Raw genomic sequence first — 22,854 nt, 5'->3', positions numbered from 1 at the left:
CTCCCACACACAGGATCCTTCGCCCAACAGATCCAGGGCTCCCCTCCCGGCCCTCCCTAGATCTGTTCAGAATTTCCCTGTGGGGTGGACTTAGGTGAGGCGGGGCTTGAAGGAGGGGGCTCCTAGCAGAGCTGCTGAGCAGGAGGGTGGGAAAGTCAGTACTCCTGACACTGGCTGGGTGTTGGGGAGCCCCTAGACCACCCCCACCCCACTACCTCTGCCAACTCAAACAGCCAGGGCATTCAGGCACCTGGCCCTACGGCCTCAATTGGGTAGGGTGCATCCCCCAAAATTCCCACTCCCTCTGCAAGGACAGACCTCACCTGCTGGCGGTTCCATCCCTGTTAGGCTCAGGGAGCAAAGCCAGAGGTTGATGAACAGCCAGAGTCCTAGGGACAGAGAAGAAAGTGCCCCCAGTGGCTAGAGGGGCTCAGCTCACTGCAACCTCCTGTGTGCCTGGGATGGGCAGGCAGCCTAGAGCAGGAATGGTAGCCATCGACATTGCCAACATGAGTCATGGAGCCTGTTTTAAGTCTTTTAAGTATATTAACCATTTTGTTTTTCCATTTCACAAATGAGAAATCAAGTCTGGAAAATATTTAAGTGACTACTCACAGTCACACAGCTGATGGATCTGGGCTGTGCACCAGACCACCCACCCAGCCTCACATTGTACCCCCCTCACCACCAGGCTGTGCTCCTTCACGTTTGTAAATGGGTGTTTCAGTAGCACCATCTCACAAAGTTGTCATAATAACTAAAACAGACGATGCATGCAAAATAACGTTTTGGGATAAAAAGAAGGGAGTGAAGGGGAAGTTCATTTACTAAACATGTGTTAAGTGGCATCACCTCCCCTCATTCATTGTCACCAATTCTCTCAGTAGAGCAGATATTTTCTGTCCAAACAGCCTGCAACTTTTCCCCTAATAGCCAGACTGGGTATTGAGCCCTGCCTGTCATCCTCTGCTCCTATTCCCACAAAACGATAGTGGCAGAGTAGACAAAAACAACTGTTCCTCCCCTCCCTACCTGGGGAGCAGAGTCATCCACACTGCCAACATGAGTCATGGAGCTCAGGAAGAGCCACCAGCACCTGTACTCACCATTCAATCTCTTTAGGCTTGTGGTCCTTCACAAACTCTTGCACCTCCTGCCAGCAGCGCTCCTGGTATTCTGGGTGCCTTGCAATGTTGTACAGGACCCAGGAGAGACCACCCGCCATGATGTCATGGCCTGAGGGGCAGCCAGGCAGTCTTGGGTTTCTGGGCTGCTTCAGCACCAGAGGATGGACAGCACCCGTGCATTGAGAGCCTGGGGGAGGATGGGGGAAGGGGAATGGGAAGGGTGAAGCGATCCAGGGTCCACCCACAACATCCCTGGGGTGAGAGATCCTGACCCTCACTGTAATCCTACACTGGGACCCTCACCCTCAAACATGAAGTTGTCAGCTTCTGCTCTTATGTCCTCATCAGACAACTCCTTCCCATCTTCATCCTGGAGAGAAGGCAAGACACCCTTGAAAATCACACCAGCTCTGAGGACTCCTCAGTCTAACATGAAATAATCTCTGAAGATCCATCCTCCTTCCAGAAAACCAAGCCCAGCTTGCACTCCTAGATGTCTCTTGGTCACTATTTAGGATTGCTTTTCCTAGTTCTGTGAAAAATAATGGTATTTTGATAGACATTGCATTGAATCTGTAGATTGCTTTGGATAGTATGGTCATTTTCACAAATTGATTCTTCCAACTCATGAACATGGCATGTGTTTCCATTTGTTTGTGTCATCTATGATTTCTTACAGCAGTGTTTTGTAGTTCTCCTTGTAGAGATTTTTCACCTCTTTGGTCAGGTATATTTCTAGGCATTTTATTTTTTGCAGCTATTACAAAAGGGATTAAGTTCTTGATATGATTCTCAGCTTGGTCGTTGCTGATGTATAGCAGCGCTGCTGATTTGTGTACATTGATGGTGTAACCTGAGATTTTACTAAAATCATTTAACAAATCTAGGAGTCTTTTGGTGGAGTCTTTAGGGTTTTCTAGATATATGATCATATCATCAGTAAACAGTGATGCTTTGACCTCCTCTTTTCTAATTTGGATGACTTTTATTTCTTTCTCTTGCCTGATTGCTGTAGTTGGGACTTCCAGCCCTACATTGAATGGAAATGGTGAAAGTAGGCATCCTTGTCTTGTTTCAGTTCTCAGGGGGAATGCTTTCCAGTTTTTCCCATTCCATTTGATGTTGGCTGTGGTTTTGCCTTGTAAGACTTTTATTATTTTAAGGTATATTTATTCTATGCTTAGTTTGTTGAGACTTTTTTTATCATAAAAGGATGCTGGATTTTATAGAATGCTTTTTCTGTATCTATGGAGATAATCATATGATTTTTGCTTTTAATTCTGTTTATGTGATTAATCACAGTTATTGACTTGCATATGTTGAACCATCCCTGCATCCCTGGGATAAACCCCCACTTAACAATTGTGTATAATCCTTCTGATGTGCTGTTGGATTTGGTTAGCTAGCATTTTGTTGAGGATCTTTGCATCTATGTTCATCAAGCGTATTGGTCTGTAGTTTTCATATGTTGTTATGTCCTTTCCTGGTTTTGTTATCAGAGTGATACTGAATTCATAAACTGAGTCAGTTAGAGAATAGGCCCTCTTTCTCAATCTTTTGAACTACTTTCAGTAGGATTGGTGCCAATTATTTTCGGAATATCTGGTAGAATTTGACTGTGAATTGATCTGGCCCTGGACTCTTTGTTGTTGTTGTTGTTGTTGTTGCCAATTTATTTATTACTGATTCAATCTCACTGCTTGTTACTGGTCTGTTCAGGGTTTCTATTTCTTCCTGTTTCAAGCTAGGAGAGTTTATGTTTCCAAGAATATACCCATTTCCTCATTTCCTTAAGACCTTCTATGTGGCCTGGATTGCCAGATTCCCTGGTGGGACTGTATATCCTGGAGGCACTTTATCCCTCTCTCACGCTCTGGGGACTTACAGTTGTCCACCTGGCTCGTGATGTAGGCCGCAGCCTGATGCTTCTTTCAAAGCGTGATTTCTTTCAGTTTTCCTATGAAGTTCCTGTGTCACTTCTTGGAAAAAACTTCACAGTGTGAATCTTTACACACGAATTTGTTTTTCCAAGTGGGAGAAGCATGCTAACAATGCCTCTAATCCACCATCTCAGGAAAAATAAAATAAATAAACTGTCTTTTCTATAATCCCCATTTCAACAGGGGTGAGGTGTTATCTCACTATGCTTTTGATTTACATTTCCCAGATTGTTAGTAATGTTGAGCAACTCTTCATATACCTATTGGTATGTCTTCTTTTGAGGAATGCTATTCAAATCATTTGCCCATTTTTCTTTAAATTATTTATGGGCTTCCTTTACTATTAGTTGTTCGAGTTCCTCATATGGTCTGATTATTAATCCTCTCTCAGACTGAAAATGTGAAAATTTTTGTTCTCATTCCGTAGGTTGTCTCTTCACTTTGTTGATTGATTTATTTGCTCTGAAGAAGCTTTTTAGTTTGATTTAACTCCATCCATCTATTTTACCTTTGTTGCTTATGCTGTTGAGTTCTTATCAAAAAAACTTATTGCCTGTATCAGTTTCCTCAAGCATTTCCCCAATATTTTCTTCAAGTAATTCACAGTGTCAGGATTTTTCATTTAAGTCTTTAATCCATTTTGATTTGAGTTTTGAATATGGTAAGAGCTAAGACTCTAGTTTCATTTTCTGCATGTACACATCCAGTTCTCTCACCATCATTTATTGAAGTTGTGCAGATTCAATAAATTTATTGAAGTTGTGCATCATTTATTGAAGTTGTACAAATTCAAGACTTACTGTAAAGTTACAGTAATCAAGATATTGTGGTACTAGTAAAAGAAAAGACAAATAGGTCAACGGACCAGAATATAAATCCCAGAAAATAGACCCGATAATATAGGCAACTGATCTTTCACAAAAGTACAAAGGAAGTATAATGGCACTAAACAAGAAAACACAATGTATTTGTAGATAAGAATCAAGGACAAGGCGACTGAGTGTAACAAGGGAGGGATATGAGCTGGAGAGAAGATTTGACAAGTCAGCAGGGTGCAGTGGTGCAGGATTCCTTAGACTATGAACAGAGGTCAATGTTTGTAGCAGGACATCATTTTAAAACATTAACTGAAGCTTCTTTTCTTCTCCTACCACCTTGCACTTTCAGGTGCCCGCAACCAGTCTTGGAAAAAATTGCCTCCTAAGTGCACCGTCCTCTAAAAGGCAAGAGATTATTCAAGGAGCACAGATATCAGAATTTTTGCCTATGAGTTCCAAGACAGTCTTTAAAGTCATGGTAGAAAAAAACTATCTCAAAAGGCAACATGCTTTATTAGCCAGACTTTCTCAGAGAGGAGGTAATAATGGCCACATTTATTAAGCATCCAATGTACACCAGGCACAGTTCTGGGTTCCTCAGACTTTGTCTTCAGAACAACCCTGAGGTAGGTAGTGTTGTTGCCCGCATTATATGTTGGAGGAAACTGAAGTGCATAGAGGGGAATTAACTGGCTCAAGACACACAGCAAAGATGAGACTTCAAAACCACAGTCTGGCTCCAGATCCCATATGTTTGGGATGGTGTTTTGCTTCCAATCATCTGTTTTGAATCTCAAGGGTCAAACGGGAAGGTCCTGACTGCATTCCACCCCAAGACGGGTCAGTGATGGGAATGAAGGAGGAATCTAGAGGTGAAAGGGTGAGGACGTGCCCAACCTCCGACACTTGTGAGAGTGCCTGGCACATAACAGAAGACAGTACGGGGAGGATTCAGGTAGTACCTGATGGACGGGCTGCCTGGACAGAGTCAGAGGGTTCAAAAGAGGGAAAAAATGGCGCTACCTGAAGTTAGGAAAAGGGGATCAGAAAAGTGATCAACTGGAAAGGGGAGACATAGGGTGGGACGTTGGCAAGAAAGGAAACTGAGAATTCCTGAGAGTCTGCCAGGGTAAAAGCTGCACCCTTCTATCCCTATGTTCTGACCTGGCCAGGGATCTCGGTCTTGGGACACTCCCAGACCAGAAGAAAGGATCTGCCTCTACGGTTGCTTCTCACTAACCCAGCCTGGGTCTCACTTCTTAAATCCGTTCTTAATCCTGGTCCCTCTCCTGCTCAAAAACCTCCCATGACTCCATATTGTCCACAGGATAAAGTCCATACTTGGGCTCTGAGAGACCCTGCTATAGGCATGGAGGCCTTATGCTCAGCCAAAAAGGCAGTCAGGTTCCTGGGGTCAGGGACAACACCCCGCCCAACCCACCGAGGTTAGACCTCTTCCCTGAAGCCTCCCAATCCCCAAGAGCCCCTTGTTGGCAGTCAGTGAGGCCCAGGCAGAGGTGACAGCACCGTTTTATTCATTAGAATCTGCAAAAAAAGAGGTGGATGGGTCACAGAGTCACTGCAAGCCTGTGTTCAAGGGCTCCACCCACAGCCAAAGCCCGCCCTCGACGCGCATGGTCAGCTCTGGCTTCCGGCGGGGCTCAGTGTGATCCGGCAGGAACCGGAAGTGCAGCAGCAACAGCGCCAGGACAGTCTTCATCTCCGCCATGGGGAACGTCTGCCCGATGCAGTTCCTGCAGGCAGGAGAGTGGACTGTGACTGTGCCCAAGACCCGCATTTGGATCCCATCACTCTAGGAACCTGGTCCGGGACCCCAACCACACCCAGCTCAGCCTGAGAGATATAGAGAGGGGCTAAGCATGCCTGGGACCCCCATGTGGGCTTGCATGTCCTGGAGCCTGGGCCAGACTCCAGCTCCCAGCTCAGACCAGCAGATGGAGAAGGGGATTTTGAGCACTCTGGGGACCCCTCTAGGACCTACCCATCCCCATTCCATGGAAGTTTTCCCATAAACTGTGAAGGAATGGAGGCAAGAGCTGGAACTGGGACCATCTGCAACATCCTCCTTTTTCGACTCCCACACACATCACCCCATCCCTGCCTCAGACACAGGGTGCTCTTACCTGGGCCCTGCGGAGAAGGGAATAAAAGCCAGAGGTGACCTCTTCTGGCTGTTCTCTGGGTCGAAGCGGAAGGGGTTATAGACCTGTAGGTGAGACAAAGAAGGTTTGCTGGGTGGGGTCTCCTAGGTCCAGCACCCTTGGAGAGACAGTTGTGTGTGTGTTGCCGGGAGGTGATGTTGGATTTTCCTCATCAAAACCCTGACCCCTCCACTAGGAACCTTGAAATTCACCAAAGGAAAAAAAAAAAAAATAGGTAGAGGATGGGGGGGGGGGTGGTGGTGGTGAATGAGGAAGGCAGAACCTCAGGATCTGGCCACACGGTTGGGTTGTGATGGACCCCTATAATATTGATCATGCAGATAATGCCTGTGGGAGAGAAGGGGGCAGTCAGGACGAGGACTCCCTGAAGGGCCCATCTTCCTACCTGGGAGGCTCCTCCCCCTGAGGCTGTGGGCACCTTTTGGGATGACTCGGCCATCTGGGAGAACAGTGTCCTGTGTGCAGCGTCGGGAGATGAAGGGAGCTGGGGGATGTAACCGCAGGCTCTCCTTCAGGCACATGGTCAGGAAGGGCAGCTGGGCCAGGTCCTCCCTAAGGAAACACCCCAGCCCCAATCATTATCAAGGGAGCAAAGACACAACGTTCCAGCTTCTCTATTTGCAAGTGAGACCTTTTCTCCTTATTACGAAAATAAACTCTACGGGGATCAAACATTTGAGAATTTTAAAAAGCGGAAACTAATTAGAGAAGCAGAGAATTAGAAAAGCACCAGAGAAAATTTAGCCAAGTAGTTAAAAATATATACTCTGGCCCGGTGCGGTGGCTCACACCTATAATCCCAGCACTTTGGGAGGCCAAGATGGGCGGATCACAAGGTCAGGAGATCGAGACCATCCTGGCTAACAAGGTGAAACCCCGTCTCTACTAAAAAATACAAAAAAAATTAGCCGAGCGTGGTGGCGGGCGCCTGTAGTCCCAGCCACCTGGGAGGCTGAGGCAGGAGAATGGCGTGAACCCGGGAGGCAGAGCTTGCAGTGAGCCGAGATCGCACCACTGCACTTCAGCCTAGGCAACTGAGCGAGACTCCGTCTCAAAAAAAAAAAAAAAAAAAAAAAAAAAAATATATATATATATATATATATATATATATATATATATATATACACACACACACACACACACACACATACACACACTCTGAGGAAAACACCCAGAAGCCAGTGGTAAAAAGTTAACAGATTTGCATAAAAATAAATATTGTCTATGGCAAGAAAGCAAACTCAAATGCAAATGAATAACAAACAAAATACCCAGATCCAAAGTTTTGCTCTTATTTAGCATGGTACTAGAGATACAGCAAGTGCAATTAGGCAAGGGAAAAAAAGATTCATGCCATTTGAATGTGGGAGTAAATGTATCATTTTGGCAGAGAGTGATTTTATACTTAGGAAACACTAGAGGCCCCACTGGAAAACGTTGATAAACATTTAAGATCCAGCAAAGGAGCTGAATTCTCTGCTTAATCTTTCTTCTTTTGCAGTGGCTATTTAAAATTTTAATACCGTCTACAATTATCTGGTTCAGAATTTGAAAACTATAAAACATAATCCACTCCTATGGCCCAATGCCGCTTACTTCTCCCCACACGTTGCCAGGTTATTTTTTTAATGCGTGCTTTCTGGGCTGATTGTTAGCATCTTAAAAAATTAAGAGGAGATTGAGACCATCCTGGCTAACATGGTGAAACCCCATCTCTACTAAAACTACAAAAAAAATAAATAAATAAGCCAGGCATGGTGGCAGGTGCCTGTAGTCCCAGCTACTGGGGAGGCTGAGGCAGGAGAATGGCGTGAACCCAGGAGGTGGAGCTTGCAGTCAGCGGAGATCATGCCACTGCACTCCAGCCTGGGCAACAGAGCGAGACTCCCTCTCAAAAAAAAAAAAAAGAAAAAAAAGAAAAAAAAAAAAGAAGAAACATGAAATATCTGTATTTCCCTCATCTCAAGATGGAATACTATACAGCTACACAAAAGGAGAAAATAAGGATCACTAGTCCTGTCACACAATGCAGGCCGGAAGGTAAATCAGTATAGAGACTCTGGAAGGTAAATTGACCATATCTACAATGATTGGAAATGTTTACACAAGTGTCTTCAAGAAAGGGATGGGACAAATAAAACATGGAATGCTATTCAGCACTCAGAAAAAATAACTATTAGACACACTATTGAGTGGAAAAAAAGCATGTTTGCAAATGTCCATATATGTAAATACCATAGGACAAAAAATATATGGAATATAAAAGGAGATATATGATAGAAAGATATGTGGATAGATTGATAAACAGACAGGCAGATAGATGACAGATCAGTATCTCTGCAGGCCCCCTTGGAGAAAGGGAGATTAGGTGGGGTAGCAGGAATGTCAAGGATAACCCTTGTCTTATCTGTAATGTCTCATTGAGTGCAAGAAGAACCTGTTCTCATCATTGCTTTTGTTATTCAAAACTCATTTTCCATGTGGTATATATACAGAACGGAGTGCTATTCAGCCTTAAAAACAGAAGAAAATTCTTTCATTTGTGACAACATGGAAGAACCTGGAGGACATTACGCTAAGTGAAGTAAGCCAGGCACAAGAAGAAAAATAACACGCGATCTTTATTACCTGTGAGATCTAAAATGGTTAACATAGAAATCATAGAAACCGAGAAGAGAATGGTGGTTACCAGAGAAGAGAGGAAGAAAGAACGGAAAGACTTTGGTCAAAGGGTACAAGTTTCCATTAGACAGGAGGAATACGTTTGAGGTCTATTACATGCGTGATGACTACAGTTAATAATAATATATATCTCAAAATTGCTAAGAGAACAAATTTCAAATGTTCTCACCACAAAAATGATGAGTATATGAGATGATGGGAATGTTTATTAAATTGATTTAGTCATTACGCATTGTATACATATAACATCACATTGCACCCCATAAATATATAATTAAAATTTGTCAATTAAAAATAACAAATTTTCCGAAACTCATATTTTGAGAAAAAGAAAAGAAAAGCTCCCAAAGATAGATTTTAATGTGCAGATCTGTGTCTACTTTATTTCTTTTTATTTCAATAGCATTTGGGGTACAAGTGCTTTGGTTACATGGATGATTTCTATAGTGGTGAATTCTGAGGTTTTAGTGCACCCATCACCCATGCAGTGTGTACTGTCCCCAGTTGGTAGTCTTTTCTCCCTTACCCACCTCCCAACCTTGTCCTCCGAGTCTCCATAGCTCATTATATCACTCTGTATGTATTATGTCCTCATGGCTTAGCTTCCACTTGCAGGTGAAAACATATAGTATTTGGTCTTCTATTTTTGAGTTACTTCACTTAGAATAATGGCCTCCAGCTCCATCCAAGTTGCAACAAAAGACATTATTTCATTCCTTTTTATGGACAAGTAGTATTCCATGGTATATATATATGCCACATTACCCACTCGTTGGATGATGGGCACTTAGGTTGGTTCCATATCTTTACAATTGTGAATTGTACTACTATAAGCATGCATGTGCCTGTATCTTTTTCATATAATGACTTATTTTCCTTTGGGTGAATAGTAGTCGGATTGCTGGATGGATTTTATGCAGAAGCGTTTTCATTTAATTAAGTTCCACTGATTTATTTTTGGTTTTGTTGCATTTGCTTTTGTGGTCTTGGCCATGAATTCAAAGCCTAGGCCAATGTCCAGAAGAGTTTTTCCAAGGTTATCTTATAGAATTATTATGCTTTTAGGTCTTAGATTTAAGCCTTTGATTTTTGTACAAGGTGAGAGATGAGAATCCAGTTTTATTTTTCTACATATTGCTATCCAGTTCTCCTAGCACCATTTATTGAATAGGGGGTCCTTTCCCCTATTTATGTTTTTGCATGCTTTGTCAAAGATCAGTTGGCTGTAAGTATTTGGCTTTATTTCTGAGTCCTCCTTTCTGTTCCATCAGTCTAAATGCCTACTTTTATACCAGTACCATGCTGTTTTGGTAACTGTAGCCTTGTAATGTAATTTGAAGTCTGGTAATGTGATGCCTCCAAATTTTTTCCTTTTGCTTGGTATTGCTTTGACTACACAGGCTCTTTTTTGGTTCCATATGAATTTTAGAATTGCTTTTCCCAGTTGTGTGAAAAATGATGAAGATATTTTAATAGGCAGTGCATTAAATCTGTAGATTGCTTTGCACAGTATGATCATTTTCACAATATTGATTCTTCCAGTCCATGAACGTGGGATATGTTTTCATTGGTTTGTGTCATCTCTGGTTTTGTCCAGCACTGCTTTGTAGTTCTCCTTGTAGAGAGCTTTAACCTCCTTGGTTAAGTATATTCCTAGGTTTTTTGTTTTGTTTTGTTTTTTGTAACTTTTGTTTGTTTGTTTGTTTTGCCCTGTGAAAGTCAGAGGGCAGTTCTCAGGTCACTGAGGTAATGTTCCGGAGGTGAGTATACCTGCCTCTGCCACACAGAAGAGTTTGCCAAGGGAGTGGAGAGTAGCAGGTGGCAGTAAGCCTCATCCAGCTCCCATGCAGTTGGCACAAGGTGGGTGTCACACCTGCAGTGTTCCACTCATAGCACTGGATTTAGATCCAGGCAGTCTGTGAACAGAACTAAGACCTGCCACAGGCCATAAGCTTTTCCCACAGAAATAGCAATGCTTTCAGGGCACGCCCTTTTTTGTCCCTGTCCAAGGCCAGTCACCCAGCTCCTGAACTCCTGTCTGTAGCACACTTCCTGCTTGCCTTCCAGGTTCTGGTCAAGGGCGTTCATCCCCACTCGAGGTTATATCAAGAAATTCAGTTGGGCATTTCAACCTGTGACCTCACCTGAGCTAGTTCTATGACTTCCCCAAGGCCCCCTGTGAGATACAATAAGGAATGGCTTCCCTCAGTCAATGCTGGAGATTGGGAATGCCTGCAAGGCACTTCCTGCTGCTACTTCTACTTTTATATTTCTCACCACTCCTTAAATCAGTTCAAGCCCTGGGTAGAGTTAAGGCCTTCTCCTGGGTCTGGATTTTCAGATTCCTCAGTGAAGATGTGTACCCTGGAGGCAGTCTCTCCCCCTCTCACAGTCTGGGGATTTACAGTTTTTCACCTGTCTTACAGAGTAGGATGCAACCTGCAGCTCCTGTTGAAGGGTCTGTGGATTCTTTTGGTTTTCCTGTTAAGTTCCCGTGTTGTTTCTTGGGAAAAGAAAGTTCACAGTGTGAATCTCTACATACTATTCTGTCCTTCCACATGGGAGAGCACACTGACATTGCCTCCAATCCACTGTCTTGGGAAAAAATACTGTGTCTTTTTTATACACTCTTATTTGTATAGAAAAAGTGTGTGTTCATATAAAGTAGGCATCAGGATAGCCATTTTCTGGAGGGACACACACAAAACCATTCATGGTAGAAACCACTAGGGTGAGACTTAAGAAAGAAGCTCATTTTTATGAATGTTTTGGACACTTTTTGTTTACAAAGTGCACAATGTTACTTGATATTTTGATTTTTAAAAGCATAAAAATATGTTGCCACCTTTTAGGACTGCTGTGCTGAGCAAAGGCGTGGATGGGAGGACACTGCCTCCAAAACACCTGTCCAGTCCCTTGCCTCCTCTCCATCCCCAGCCCCTGGCCTGGCTCAGGTTCCAGAATATCTTCACTGGGACTTCATTCTACAGCTTGTCCTCTCTCCACAGTTGCCCTGAAAAGATCTTTCTGGTGCCCAGATCTGACCCAACCCTCCCCTGCTCAACCACTTGTTATGGCTCCCCATTGCCTTTGGGTTAAAATGGAAGCCATTACCACTTTCCCATGCCTTCCACAACCGGACTCTGCCTTCACCACCTTGGTTATTATCTCATCATAACTCAGTTCCTTCCTCTCTCATTCTCTCTGTCTCCTTCTTTCTTCCCTCCTCTATTTATCTTGCTCTCCCTCACTTTCCCTCCGTCTTACTTCTTTCTCCCTGTATAACCATCTCCTTCCCCCGATGCATAAACCACTCCTTCTCTCTTTCCCTCTTCTCCCTCTCTGCCCACCACCCCAGGCTGTCTACATCTTTGCCCAGGCTGTCTTTCTGACCTAGGGCACTACTGCCTCCAAACATCTACTGATCATCATTCAGGTTTTCAGTTGAGGCACTTTATTATTTTGTTTTTTTACTTTTTTAGTGATAGGTTCTTTACAGATTTAGATGGATTTTTTTTACGGATTTAGATATTGTCCAGGTTCATTTTAAACCTGACCTCAAGTGATCCTCCCACTTCAGCCTCCTTAGTATTTGGTATCACGGGCGCCAGCCACCTCGTTTAGCTTGAAGCACTTTCTGCACTCCCAGCCATGCTTCTCTTGCTCTCAACTCCATTCTTGCCCGTGTGGACTGGGAATGCCTTGCACTGGGACTGTTCCCACTAGGCTGGGAGTACCTGGAAAACACATTCATTGGCAGCATTCTTTCCAGGTCTCCAGAGCACAGAAAGGTGCTGGGAACAGAACTCATTGGAAAGGCATGTGGAAGACTTTGCTGAATGAAGACTGAATGGATGAATGATGCAGGTGTTCTAGACAAGAGATATATGACTTTTACCCCCAGATCTCTCTTACAACTCCCTGGACTGAACTGGAGGGTAGGAATTAGGGAACAGAAGGGCAAACATTCAGGAAGTAAAGATGTTTGAAAAAAATGATAATTCAGAGAAAACAAGAAAGGAGTGAAGGAGAAATTCATTCACTGAATATGTCTAGGTGTCATCATCTGCCTTCACATATTGTCACTGGTTCTCTCAGCAGGCTAAGACTCTCTGTCCCAAAAGCCTGGAAACTTTCCCCTGCTAGCCAGGCTGGATACCAAGTTCTGCCTCTGGGCTCTGCTCCTAGTACTACTAAGCAATAATGGAAGAATTGACAAAAACAACTTCCCCCTCGCCACCTGAGCAAACATTCAAGAAGTGAGAATGTTCAAAATATATATATACACACACATACACACACACACACACACACACACACACGTATATATATTTCCAGGAGAAAAGAAAGAGAGTGGAGGGGAAGTTCACTTGCTGAATATGTGCAATGTGGCATAATCTGTCCTCACATACTGTCACTAATTTTTTCAGCAGCCTGGGTCTTTCAATCCTAAAGGCCGGTAACCTTTACCCTGACAGCCAGGCTGAGTATCACGCCCCGCCTGTGGTGCTCTGCATTTATACCCACTAAGCAATAGTGGCAGAATCAACAAAACAGCTCCTCCTCCCCTCACCACCTGGGGATCAAAGAAATGACAGGCTTAGGAACAGTCCACAAGAACCTGCACTTACCATTCAATCTCTTTTGCTTCGCAATCCTTCAGAAGCTCTTTCTCCTCCTGTCGGCAGTGCTCCTGGTATTCTGGGTGTCTTGCGAGGTTGTACAGGACCCAGGAGAGACCGCTGGCCATAGTATCATGGCCTGAGGAGCAGCCAGGTATGGTTGGGTCTCCAGGCTGCTTCAACACCACCAGGTGGACAGTGCCCATATATTGAGGCCCTCACGAGGATGGAGGGAGGGGGACGATGGGCAGAATGAAGTGATCCAGTGTCCACCCACCAGGTTCCTGAGATGGAAGAACCCCTATTCCCACTGTAGTCCCACACTGGGACCCTCACCTGCAAACATGAAGGTGTCAGCCTCTGCTCTTACATCCTCATCTGACAATGCCTTCCCATCTTCATCCTGAAGAGAAAGCAAAACACACACAGACACATACACACACACACACACACACACACACACACACACACACACACACATTATACTATCTCTGAGACTCCCGAGTCTAACCTGAGACAACGTCTGAAGATCCAATCTTCTTCCAGAAACTCAAACCCACTCTGCCCTTCTAGATCTTTATCGGTCACCGTCACCAGAGCCCCTACTCCAAGGGCTTCCCCCAGCTCTCTTGCCTCCTCTTTGGTCCCTGGTGGGAGGAATCAATGGCTCTGGAATATTTTCATATTTCTGCATCATGCAGACTTTCAGAGAAAAAGATAGTGGCAACCTGGGGTACAGGATATTTGAGTGGCAATTTGCCTTGGAGGTTAGAAATTATGTATTGCTCCAAAAATATTTGCTCACAGTCTAGAGCAGTAAACTGAAGAGAATCTTATCTGTCCAGAAGATATTTGGGTTATAAACTATAGAAATTGCCATCTCACTGGAGAGGAGTAGTTTATACTCCAGAACACAGTGTTCTCTCTCTCTCTCTCTCTCTCTCTCTCTCTCTCTCTCTCTCTCTCCATCTAACTTTCACCCTGTAAGAAAGAAGGAGCATATGAGCTAGCTGTCCTATGTAAGCTATAAGACTCATCGTGTGGGGGCCCCTCTCCTATGGTGCGAATTTTACAGGTAAAAACATTGTGATGCTCTGGGAGTGAGGAGCCAGCACTACAATCTTACTCTGCCTGCTGTTATTGCTGTAAATAGCTAATGGGCTGCTGTGATCCAAGGGTTTTAGTGCATCTTTTATCATAGATTTAGACAAGGACGTAGACATATAGATATACATAAAAATGTGAAAGACTAACAAACTGACTTGTAAGTTGAGTAAAATCTCAGGCTCCTCACAGTTTCAAAATTAGCAGTGCCCTGATGGCTGCATTCAACAGAGTCATCTCTAAAACCTACCTGTGACCTTCTCTTTCTCAAGCATCTTCCATGGCTCCCAGTGCCCTCTGGATGAAGCCCAATTTATTTCATCTGACCTTTGACATCAAGCTCTATTCTCTCACTTAAATTCAGATCATAGAGAAACCCACCTTGCTCAGCAGAAGCACATCAATGAAATCCAGAGTCTTGGACTTGGCTTTGTCCTTGAGGAAATCATCAATACCTTGAGTGGGGAGGGTGCGGCGCCGCTCCTGGATGACGGCATCTGTGAAGTTGTGCACCAGGCGGCAGGCCCTGCGGAAGCGCCGCCCGTCTTGGGTGAGGTAATACACAAAGTCCATGGATATCCAGGCTTCTTTTTTCTATAAGGGCACTGAGCTCCAAGATGGTGGCAATATATTCACTGGGCCTCCTGCAGGCCAAGGGCAGAAAGGGAGGCAACAATGTAACATATGCAAAGCCCTAGGAACACCTCCCACCAGCAGCCAGGAGCTACCTCCCATCAGGAAACTGGGTATCTAGAAACAGATGGTCCTAGAGATGCATGGTGGGTATCAGTCATGAGAGTGACTCTCCAGACCGTCTTCTCTCCCTGCTTCCTATCTCTGAGAGAGCAGTCTCCATGCACCAAGGCACCTAGAGTATAGGTTGGACACCATGTTTCTCTCCTCTGTCTCCTACCCAGTATCCAGTACCTTACCAAAAATGTCCGCACAACTCAGACTTCATCCTCTTCCAGTTGATCCCTGCTCCAACCCCCACCATACCCAACTCTATTTCTCTTTCTCTCTCTCTCTCTCTCTCTCTCTCTCTCTCTCTCTGTTTCAACTTTCACACTGTAAGACAGAAGGAGCAGCCGGGCACAGTGACTTACGCCTGTAATCCCAGCACTTTGGGAGGCCAAAGCGGGCAGATCAACTGAGGTCAGGAGTTCGAGACCAGCCTGGCCGTGATGGCGAACCCCCGCTCTACCAAAAATACAGAAATTAGCTGGGTGTGATGGCGAGCCGTCAGTTTCCCACACAGCTCAGCTCTTACCACATCCATCATCAGCTGAAACTACAAAAGCTCTCTGAAAATCTCTTGATAAACTTCATACCACTTTTCCTAATTTTCAGTGTCCCTAATATCTAGCCCCTACTTCCACAACCTCATTTCTACTGTCTCTTGCACATGCTTGGCTCATCCTAACCTTGCTTTTACCCAGATATTTCTACCTACCTGGAAAGACAGCCCTTTCTCCTCTTCCTCGACCTTCAAAGCCCAACTATGATACAAATCCTCCTGAAAGGTACTTCGGGTTACTTTGCTCATTCCTCCCTCCCCAACTTAACTCCCTTTGGTCCGTGGATTCACATCCCAGGCCCTGGCAAGGAACTCACTCCTGACAGTGGCTGTCAAAGCTGAAGATGCATCTCTGCAGACTGTCCAAGGTCATCAGGCTGATGTGCTCAGACATGTTCAGACGACTGCTGCCTTCTGAGGCCAAGTGCTGCCACTTGTCCTGGCCAGAGAAGTGAAGAGAGCTAGAGCTGGGCCCTGCCTCCTTTGTGCCCCTCCCCAGCCCCAAGTATCAGGAGAGACTCCCCCTCAATCAGCCCCCTGGTCCTCTGCCCCAGGAACCAATTGCCAGCGAGAACCAGACTTGGATGGAAGCAGAAGGTGTTAGTATTAGGAGATGAAGACCCATGGCTTGGAGCCAAGAGACAAGCATTCAAGTCTCAGCTCTGTCTCCTATGCTCTGTGTGCCCTTGGTACAACCTATTGCCCTCCTCTAGGTCCCACCTGTCAAATATTCAATAATGGTCAAGGTGATCTGCTTTGGGGACAGATAAACCAGGATACAATCTCTGTTCCACCACTCCTAGCTCACTTACTAACTGGTTGAACTGTGTTCAGCTTCCTAATCTCTCTGGCCCTCAGTTCATCATCTGCAACAGGTCAAAAATAACCACAACCTCACAGGGTTATTAAATTAAACAACATATATCCTGGCATTGGGACATGACATTTTCTCAGGCATATGGTGAGTGACCAGTAAGTGTTCACTTTATTCATCTGCATTATAATAAGTTCATTTCAAAAATATCCCTGTGTTGGAAGAGGCACTTCTTCATCAGCCCTGAGCATCCTTGCTGGGTATGCCACCAATGCAAGACTGTGATGTTCTTACCTGAGCCATATCTCAGAGTTGTGTTTGCAGACAACAACCTGGAGAGATAAGGCAATGACTCCCCCTGGACCAATATCAGGCTTGTAATTGCCACTATTAAAGCAGATTCCCTAAGCCTAATGCCCATTGTCTGTCATGCAATGTACTGCATGAGCAGACTACTATAGAGGTCCACCAGTGTCACCCCCATGGAATATAGGCTGGCTCAGAAAAAGGATACAAACCAACAAGAAGTACACGTTGCTTATTGTGCCATGAGTAATCAACTACCCTTTGTCTCTGACCCAGGAGTCTCATGTCTTGTGTTAGAATCCATCAAACAGTAACAAGCTAACTTACCAGCTTGTTTATTTTTTTAAAAAAATCCTAGACACTTCACGAAATCCTGACCCCCAATTCTTCACTTCTCACTGTATTCACACCCTTTGTACAGTAATTTTTCAGCAACTCCCATTAATTCCATTTTATACCCCTTTGAGTCTGTACTGGACTTTTGACTTTCTTTGGCCAATACAATGTGGTGAAATGATGATGTAATAACTCTGACAGACCCAAACCTGGCTGAACTTTGAAGCATTGCAGAGACAATGTCCAGAAGCATTGCAGCTTCTCTGCCATGTGAACAACAAGATGCCTTCTGGAGGCAGAGAATCACATGGGGGAAAGTCCAGGTGTCACAGCTGAGGCCATCCCAAATCAGCCTGAAACCAGTGAAGCCCCAAACATGTGAATGAACTGAGCCAGGATCAGCAAAGCCCCTACCTGATCCCCAGCTGCTCATGTGCCAAGAGTGATTCCTTCCACATCCAGAAGAACCAGCCAACTGTCTCACAGACTTGTTAGCAATCATAAACCCTTATTGCTCTAAGCCAATGAGTTTTGAAGTGGTTTGTAATCAGCAATGACTACTATGCAATCTTCATCTTTGTTCTCTTGAGTTTACAGGGTTTCTGCGAAAAAAAACAGGAACTAACACCTTCTGAGAACCTACTGTGTGCCAAGCAAATGACTTCATTCGATCGTCTTGCCACCTTTTAATTAGGGATTATTATCCCCGTTTTAAAGATGCAGAAACCAAGTCTCAGACAGGAAGAACAATGGCTCAGTGCCACCCAGCAGAGCCAAAATCCCAGACCAGATCTGTCCCTGGTCCCTCCACCCGAAGACTCCAGCTGGGAACCAGAGTTCAAAGGACTCACGAGCATGATGTTCACACTTTCATTGAAGATCTTTATGTAGGGCTTCAGGATGTTGAAATGGAAGGCAGGCGTCAGCATCCGACGGTGGCGGCTCCACTTGTCACCATTACTCAGAATTATCCCTTCTCCTAGTAGGGCAACCAAGGGCAGTGGGCAAGAGCAGCATCATCCCCACCCCCCACAAAGTTATCCCCAACCCCTTTCGTCTGCAGGTACTCACCCAGCCAGGGCTTCAGGAACCTGGTGAAGAGGTCATCCTTGGGTGCAGTGGCAGCTGGCATGAATGACGACCATCAGGGGCCATGCAGAGGGCAAGAGAGGAACTTCAGGTGTAGAGGGAGGCTCCCTACCAAGAATTTCCCCACTTCATGCTTAGAAGAGCAGGCAGGAGGCCAAGGGCAAAGGAAGAATGGAGGATACAGGAAGAAGGACCAGACCAGGCTGCAACAGCACAGTAGAGCAATGACACAACCTAACGGGGCACAGCACACCCCACAACACCTTGACATGGCTCCTACATGACCCAGCATGTTCTGCAACACCCAAGCGTAGCTCCACACTCTACAAAATACCTTTAAAGAGGCCTAGGGCGGACCACTCTTTATCATCTCCTGACATGGACCTGGGACTTGGGACATGTCCCCACCATATGTTAACATGCCTTGGCATAGCCACAACACACATGAGGAGCCCTAAATGACACATCGTCTGACATGGACCTGAGATAGTCAGACATGACCTCTGTGTACCCCAAAGACAGGCCCCAGATAGGATTTAAATATGAGTTCTTAAATGTCTTGGACATGTCACAGGTGTAACCAAGACTCTTCAAGTATGATTCCAATGGATTCTGAAACCTGGCTCAGGAAGACTAAAATAATAACTCTGACAGTTCTCAAAGGGACCCTGGGTCCCAGATCTTGGACAAGCTACAAACATTGCCAAGAGATGACAAGGAGGAGAAAAGACAATTTCAAATTACATGTCAGAGAAGAACCAGAAAGTCTGGCATATGCCCCAAGTGTCCTTGGCCACAGCTGAGCCACACACATGATGACTTCTCCATATGATCCCAGGAAAACAATACCAGATGTAATGAGGTGTAACATAGAAATCATAGAATATTTATGGGGCCCCTGGGGGAAAGGTGAGCTTTCTGACAAAAACTGAGCTTCTGGGACCCATGGTTGACACCGTAAGAAAAGGACTGCCTTAAAAGAAAAAGTGATGCAGAGAATGGTGAACTTAAGAAAAGGAGACAGATTCCTGATGATGTTCATTGACACCTGGATCCAGCCATGCTTGAAGACACCCTCCCTGGACTTTACACTCTTTTGATTCTCTTTATTTGCTAAGAGCACACAAAGTTGAGTTTCCAGCACTCACAACTGAAAGAGACCTTAGCAACCAGAGAGAGCAGGTGACCTGCACAGAGTCACTAAGCATTTTGGGGTCAGAGCCATAGTTTCTGTGGGATGCTGCCCCTTCCCTTGCTCAGCCTGGTCTGTCCAAGGACGAGAAGGGCAGAGAGCAGGGAAGATCAAGCAGCTGGTGTGGGATCTCCTATTGGAGAATCCTGAAGCCTGCAGGAGGAAGGCAGTGATCGCAGGGTGGATGAGTGACAGGATGAGGTAGAAGGAACTGACCCATCATAGATGGAGGTCACATGAATAGCAGCCCAGATTCTCCACCAGCCACAAGTCCTCCTACCACTCTGGGCTGAGGGATGGACAAGGCTGACGCCGGGACTGGCTGGGCCCACAAATACAAATGATCCCCACTGCATCATCCTGCCACACACTTTTAAAAAATCCTACTCATTGGTCCAGACTCAGCTCCAACAACTCTTCCTCCAGGAAGCCTTTCAGCCTGCCCCAGCAGACACCCAGTTCTCCTCTAGGTTGTCACACCCATCTCTCTCTTGCCCATTCCTGATCCCATGAAGCTGGAAATGTCTCTGTCTGGACCCTTCTCCTCAAGCATGGGGGTTCCTTCAAGAAAGGGCCCTGAATTGAGGCATCTTGGGGCCCCAGTGGTGCCCAGAACACCAAAGCAGGAAGCAGATGGCAATGGAGGGAGAAGACATTGAGATGGAAGTCTCAGTGATGGGCATGAATACTCAAGGAGGGGCCTGGGTACTGCAGGGGCCATGCAGAGGCTACCACAAACTCCGCATGGGTACCTGAGGCATTGGTGATAGACCGGATGGTGTCAGGGTGGCATAAAACGATGAAGGGGATGATGGGACCCATCCATATTGTAAACCCCTGGGAATAGGTGGCCGACAGCTGGGTCAAGTTCTTCAAGCCCTCCTCTGTAGGAGCGATCTGAAAGCAAGTCAGGGGGCCGTCAACTCCTGTGATGGTTAATTCTAGGTGTCCACTTGACTGGGCTACGGGATACCCAGTCAAACATTATTGCTATGTGGGTCTCTGAGAGTGTTTCAGGAGATACTAGTGTTTGAAGCTGAACTGAGGATGGAAATAGTAGGTGCAGAGGAATGAGTTACTGAAGAGGGGAATGAGTGAATGAGGAGAGGAATGAGCGAGGAGAGGAATGAGTGAGTGGGTAGAGGAATGAGTGAGTGAGGAGAGGAATGAGTGAGTTAGGAGAGGAATGAGAGTTAGGAGAGGAATGAGTAAGTGAGTGGAGGAATGAGTGAGCGAGGAGAGGAATGAGGGAGGGAGGAGAGGAACAAACGAGTGGATAGAGGAAACGCAAGCAAGGAGAGGAACTAGTGAGTGAGGAGAGGAATATGCGAGCGGGGAGAGGAATGAGTGAGTGAGGAGAGGAATGAGGGAGGGAGGAGAGGAACAAACGAGTGGATAGAGGAAACGCAAGCAAGGAGAGGAACTAGTGAGTGAGGAGAGGAATGAGTGAGCAGGGAGAGGAATGAGTGAGTGAGGAGAGAAATGAGTGGGTGGGTAGAGGAATGAGTAAGTGAACGGAGGAATCAGTGAGTGAGGGGAGGAATCTGTGAGTGAGGGGAAGAATGAGTGAGTGGATAGAGGAATGAGTGAGCGAGGAGAGGAATGAGTGAGAGAGCAGAGGAGTGAGTGAGGAGAGGAATGAATTAATGAGGAGTGGAATGAGTGAGTGGGTAGAGGAATGAGTGAGTGAGGAGAGGAATGAGCGAGTGAGGAGAGGAATGAGCAAGCGGGGAGAGGAATGAGGGAGTGGGGAAAGGAATGAGCAAGTGAGGAGAGGAATGAGTGAGCGAGGAAAGGAATGAGTGAGTGAGGAGAGGAATGAGTGAGTGAGGGAAGAAATGAGTCAGTGAGGAGAAGAATGAGTGAGTGAGGACAGGAATGAGTGAGTGGATAGAGGAATGAGTGAGTGAGGAGAGGAATCAGTGAGGAGAGAAATGAGTGAGTGAGGAGAGGAATCAGTGAGGAGAAGAATGAGTGAGGAGAGGAATGAGTGAGTGAGGAGAGGAATGAGTGAGTGAGGAAAGGAATGAATGAGTGAGGAGAGGAAAGAGTGAGTGAGGAAAGGAATGAGTGAGAGTGAGGGAAGAAATGAGTCAGTGAGGAGAAGAATGAGTGAGTGAGGACAGGAATGAGTGAGTGGATAGAGGAATCAGTGAGGAGAGGAATGAGTGAGTGAGGAGAAGAATGAGTGAGTGAGGAATGAGTGAGTGAGGAGAAGAATGAGTGAGTGAGGAGAGGAATGAGTGAGTGAAGAGAGGAATGAGTGAGTGAGGAGAGGAAGGAGTGAGTGAGGAGAGGAAGGAGTGAGTGAGGAGAGGAATGAGTGATCGAGGAGAGGAAGGAGTGAGTGAGGAGAGGAAGGAGTGAGTGAGGAGAGGAATGAGTGAGTGAGGAAAGGAATAAGTGATCGAGGAGAGGAATGAGTGAGTGAGCCGACAAATGAGTGAGGAGAGGAATGAGTGAGCCATCGCCCTTGCTTCTCTGGGGTCCCAGATCACAGCCACCATCAATACCCAGCTCCCTGAACCCCATTCCTGCTCCTCTGGAAATCCATCTACCCTGAGACCCCAGACACATTTTGCTGTCGCACTCACCACGCCCAGGTGACCCCAAAACCAGTTTCTTTTCGGGGGTTGCGGGAAACACTGGAGCCAGCGGTAGTTGTCATATAAGGCGTAGGTCCAGGCCAGGACACGGGCAAGGAGCCAGGAGCCCCCAGCCAGCAAGAGGAGCAGCCAAGGGGATGCTGCCACATGCCCCAAGCCCAACCAGGGCAGACTTAGCAGCGACATCCTGCAGGGCACACAGGATGGAGGGTGAGGTCCTGAGGCCCAGGGAAGAGCTCTGGGGACAGCGGAGAGGGGCAGGGTCAGGAACTGCTGGGGGCAGGACAGGGAGGGCTCAGGGATGGGTAACCAAGGGCTGAGATCTAAAGTCCAGAAAAGCCCAACCAAAACCAACAACCAAGTCGCCTCCAGTGACTTGGTAACCACAGAGAAAGGGAAAGAGAGAGGAGCTGATTGGAGTCCAGAAGGGCCCAGCCTGAATCCTTGGGAGTTTGCTAGGGGTCCAGGTACCAGGAAACCACCACTGTCCCAGGCCAGCAGCTTGAAGCCACCGCAGCCTTGGGCAGTGCCTCTCCCCATCCCAGGCCAGGACCCTCCAGCCCTGCCACCCCCAGCCTGGCACCTTCTGTCGGGAGCAGCTTGTCCCACACAACCTTCTCTCCTCCTCTGCTGGGAGGTCTGTGGCCCGGCCCCTGATCTAGGGAAGAAGACCCTAGGAGGCTGGGCTGGGCTGGGCTGGGATGGGCTGGGGCAGCCAATCCCCACAGTCTGGGTGTG

At 46.1% G+C, this 22,854-nt stretch overlaps 1 protein-coding gene across 1 annotated transcript; it reads right to left on the bottom strand.

Annotated features, from left to right (window-relative positions):
• Window positions 1-5,419: 5,419 nt before the first annotated feature.
• On the bottom strand, window positions 5,420-22,854 carry CYP4F57 (cytochrome P450 family 4 subfamily F member 57). The gene is given in 14 exon segments (XM_071087519.1): window positions 5,420-5,639; window positions 6,030-6,112; window positions 6,331-6,395; window positions 6,487-6,620; window positions 13,382-13,511; window positions 13,709-13,775; window positions 14,858-15,050; window positions 15,052-15,120; window positions 16,091-16,212; window positions 18,081-18,208; window positions 18,301-18,354; window positions 20,263-20,407; window positions 22,105-22,303; window positions 22,700-22,854. Coding segments are annotated over 13 exon segments (1,566 nt in total). The 5' UTR covers window position 22,303; window positions 22,700-22,854; the 3' UTR covers window positions 5,420-5,461.

This window comes from Macaca nemestrina, chromosome 20 (genome assembly GCF_043159975.1).
Source record: "Macaca nemestrina isolate mMacNem1 chromosome 20, mMacNem.hap1, whole genome shotgun sequence".
In the NCBI taxonomy this organism is placed as follows: Eukaryota; Metazoa; Chordata; class Mammalia; order Primates; family Cercopithecidae; genus Macaca; species Macaca nemestrina.
Note: the sequence above shows the minus strand (reverse complement) of the source record. Positions and strands in the feature narration are given on the sequence as shown.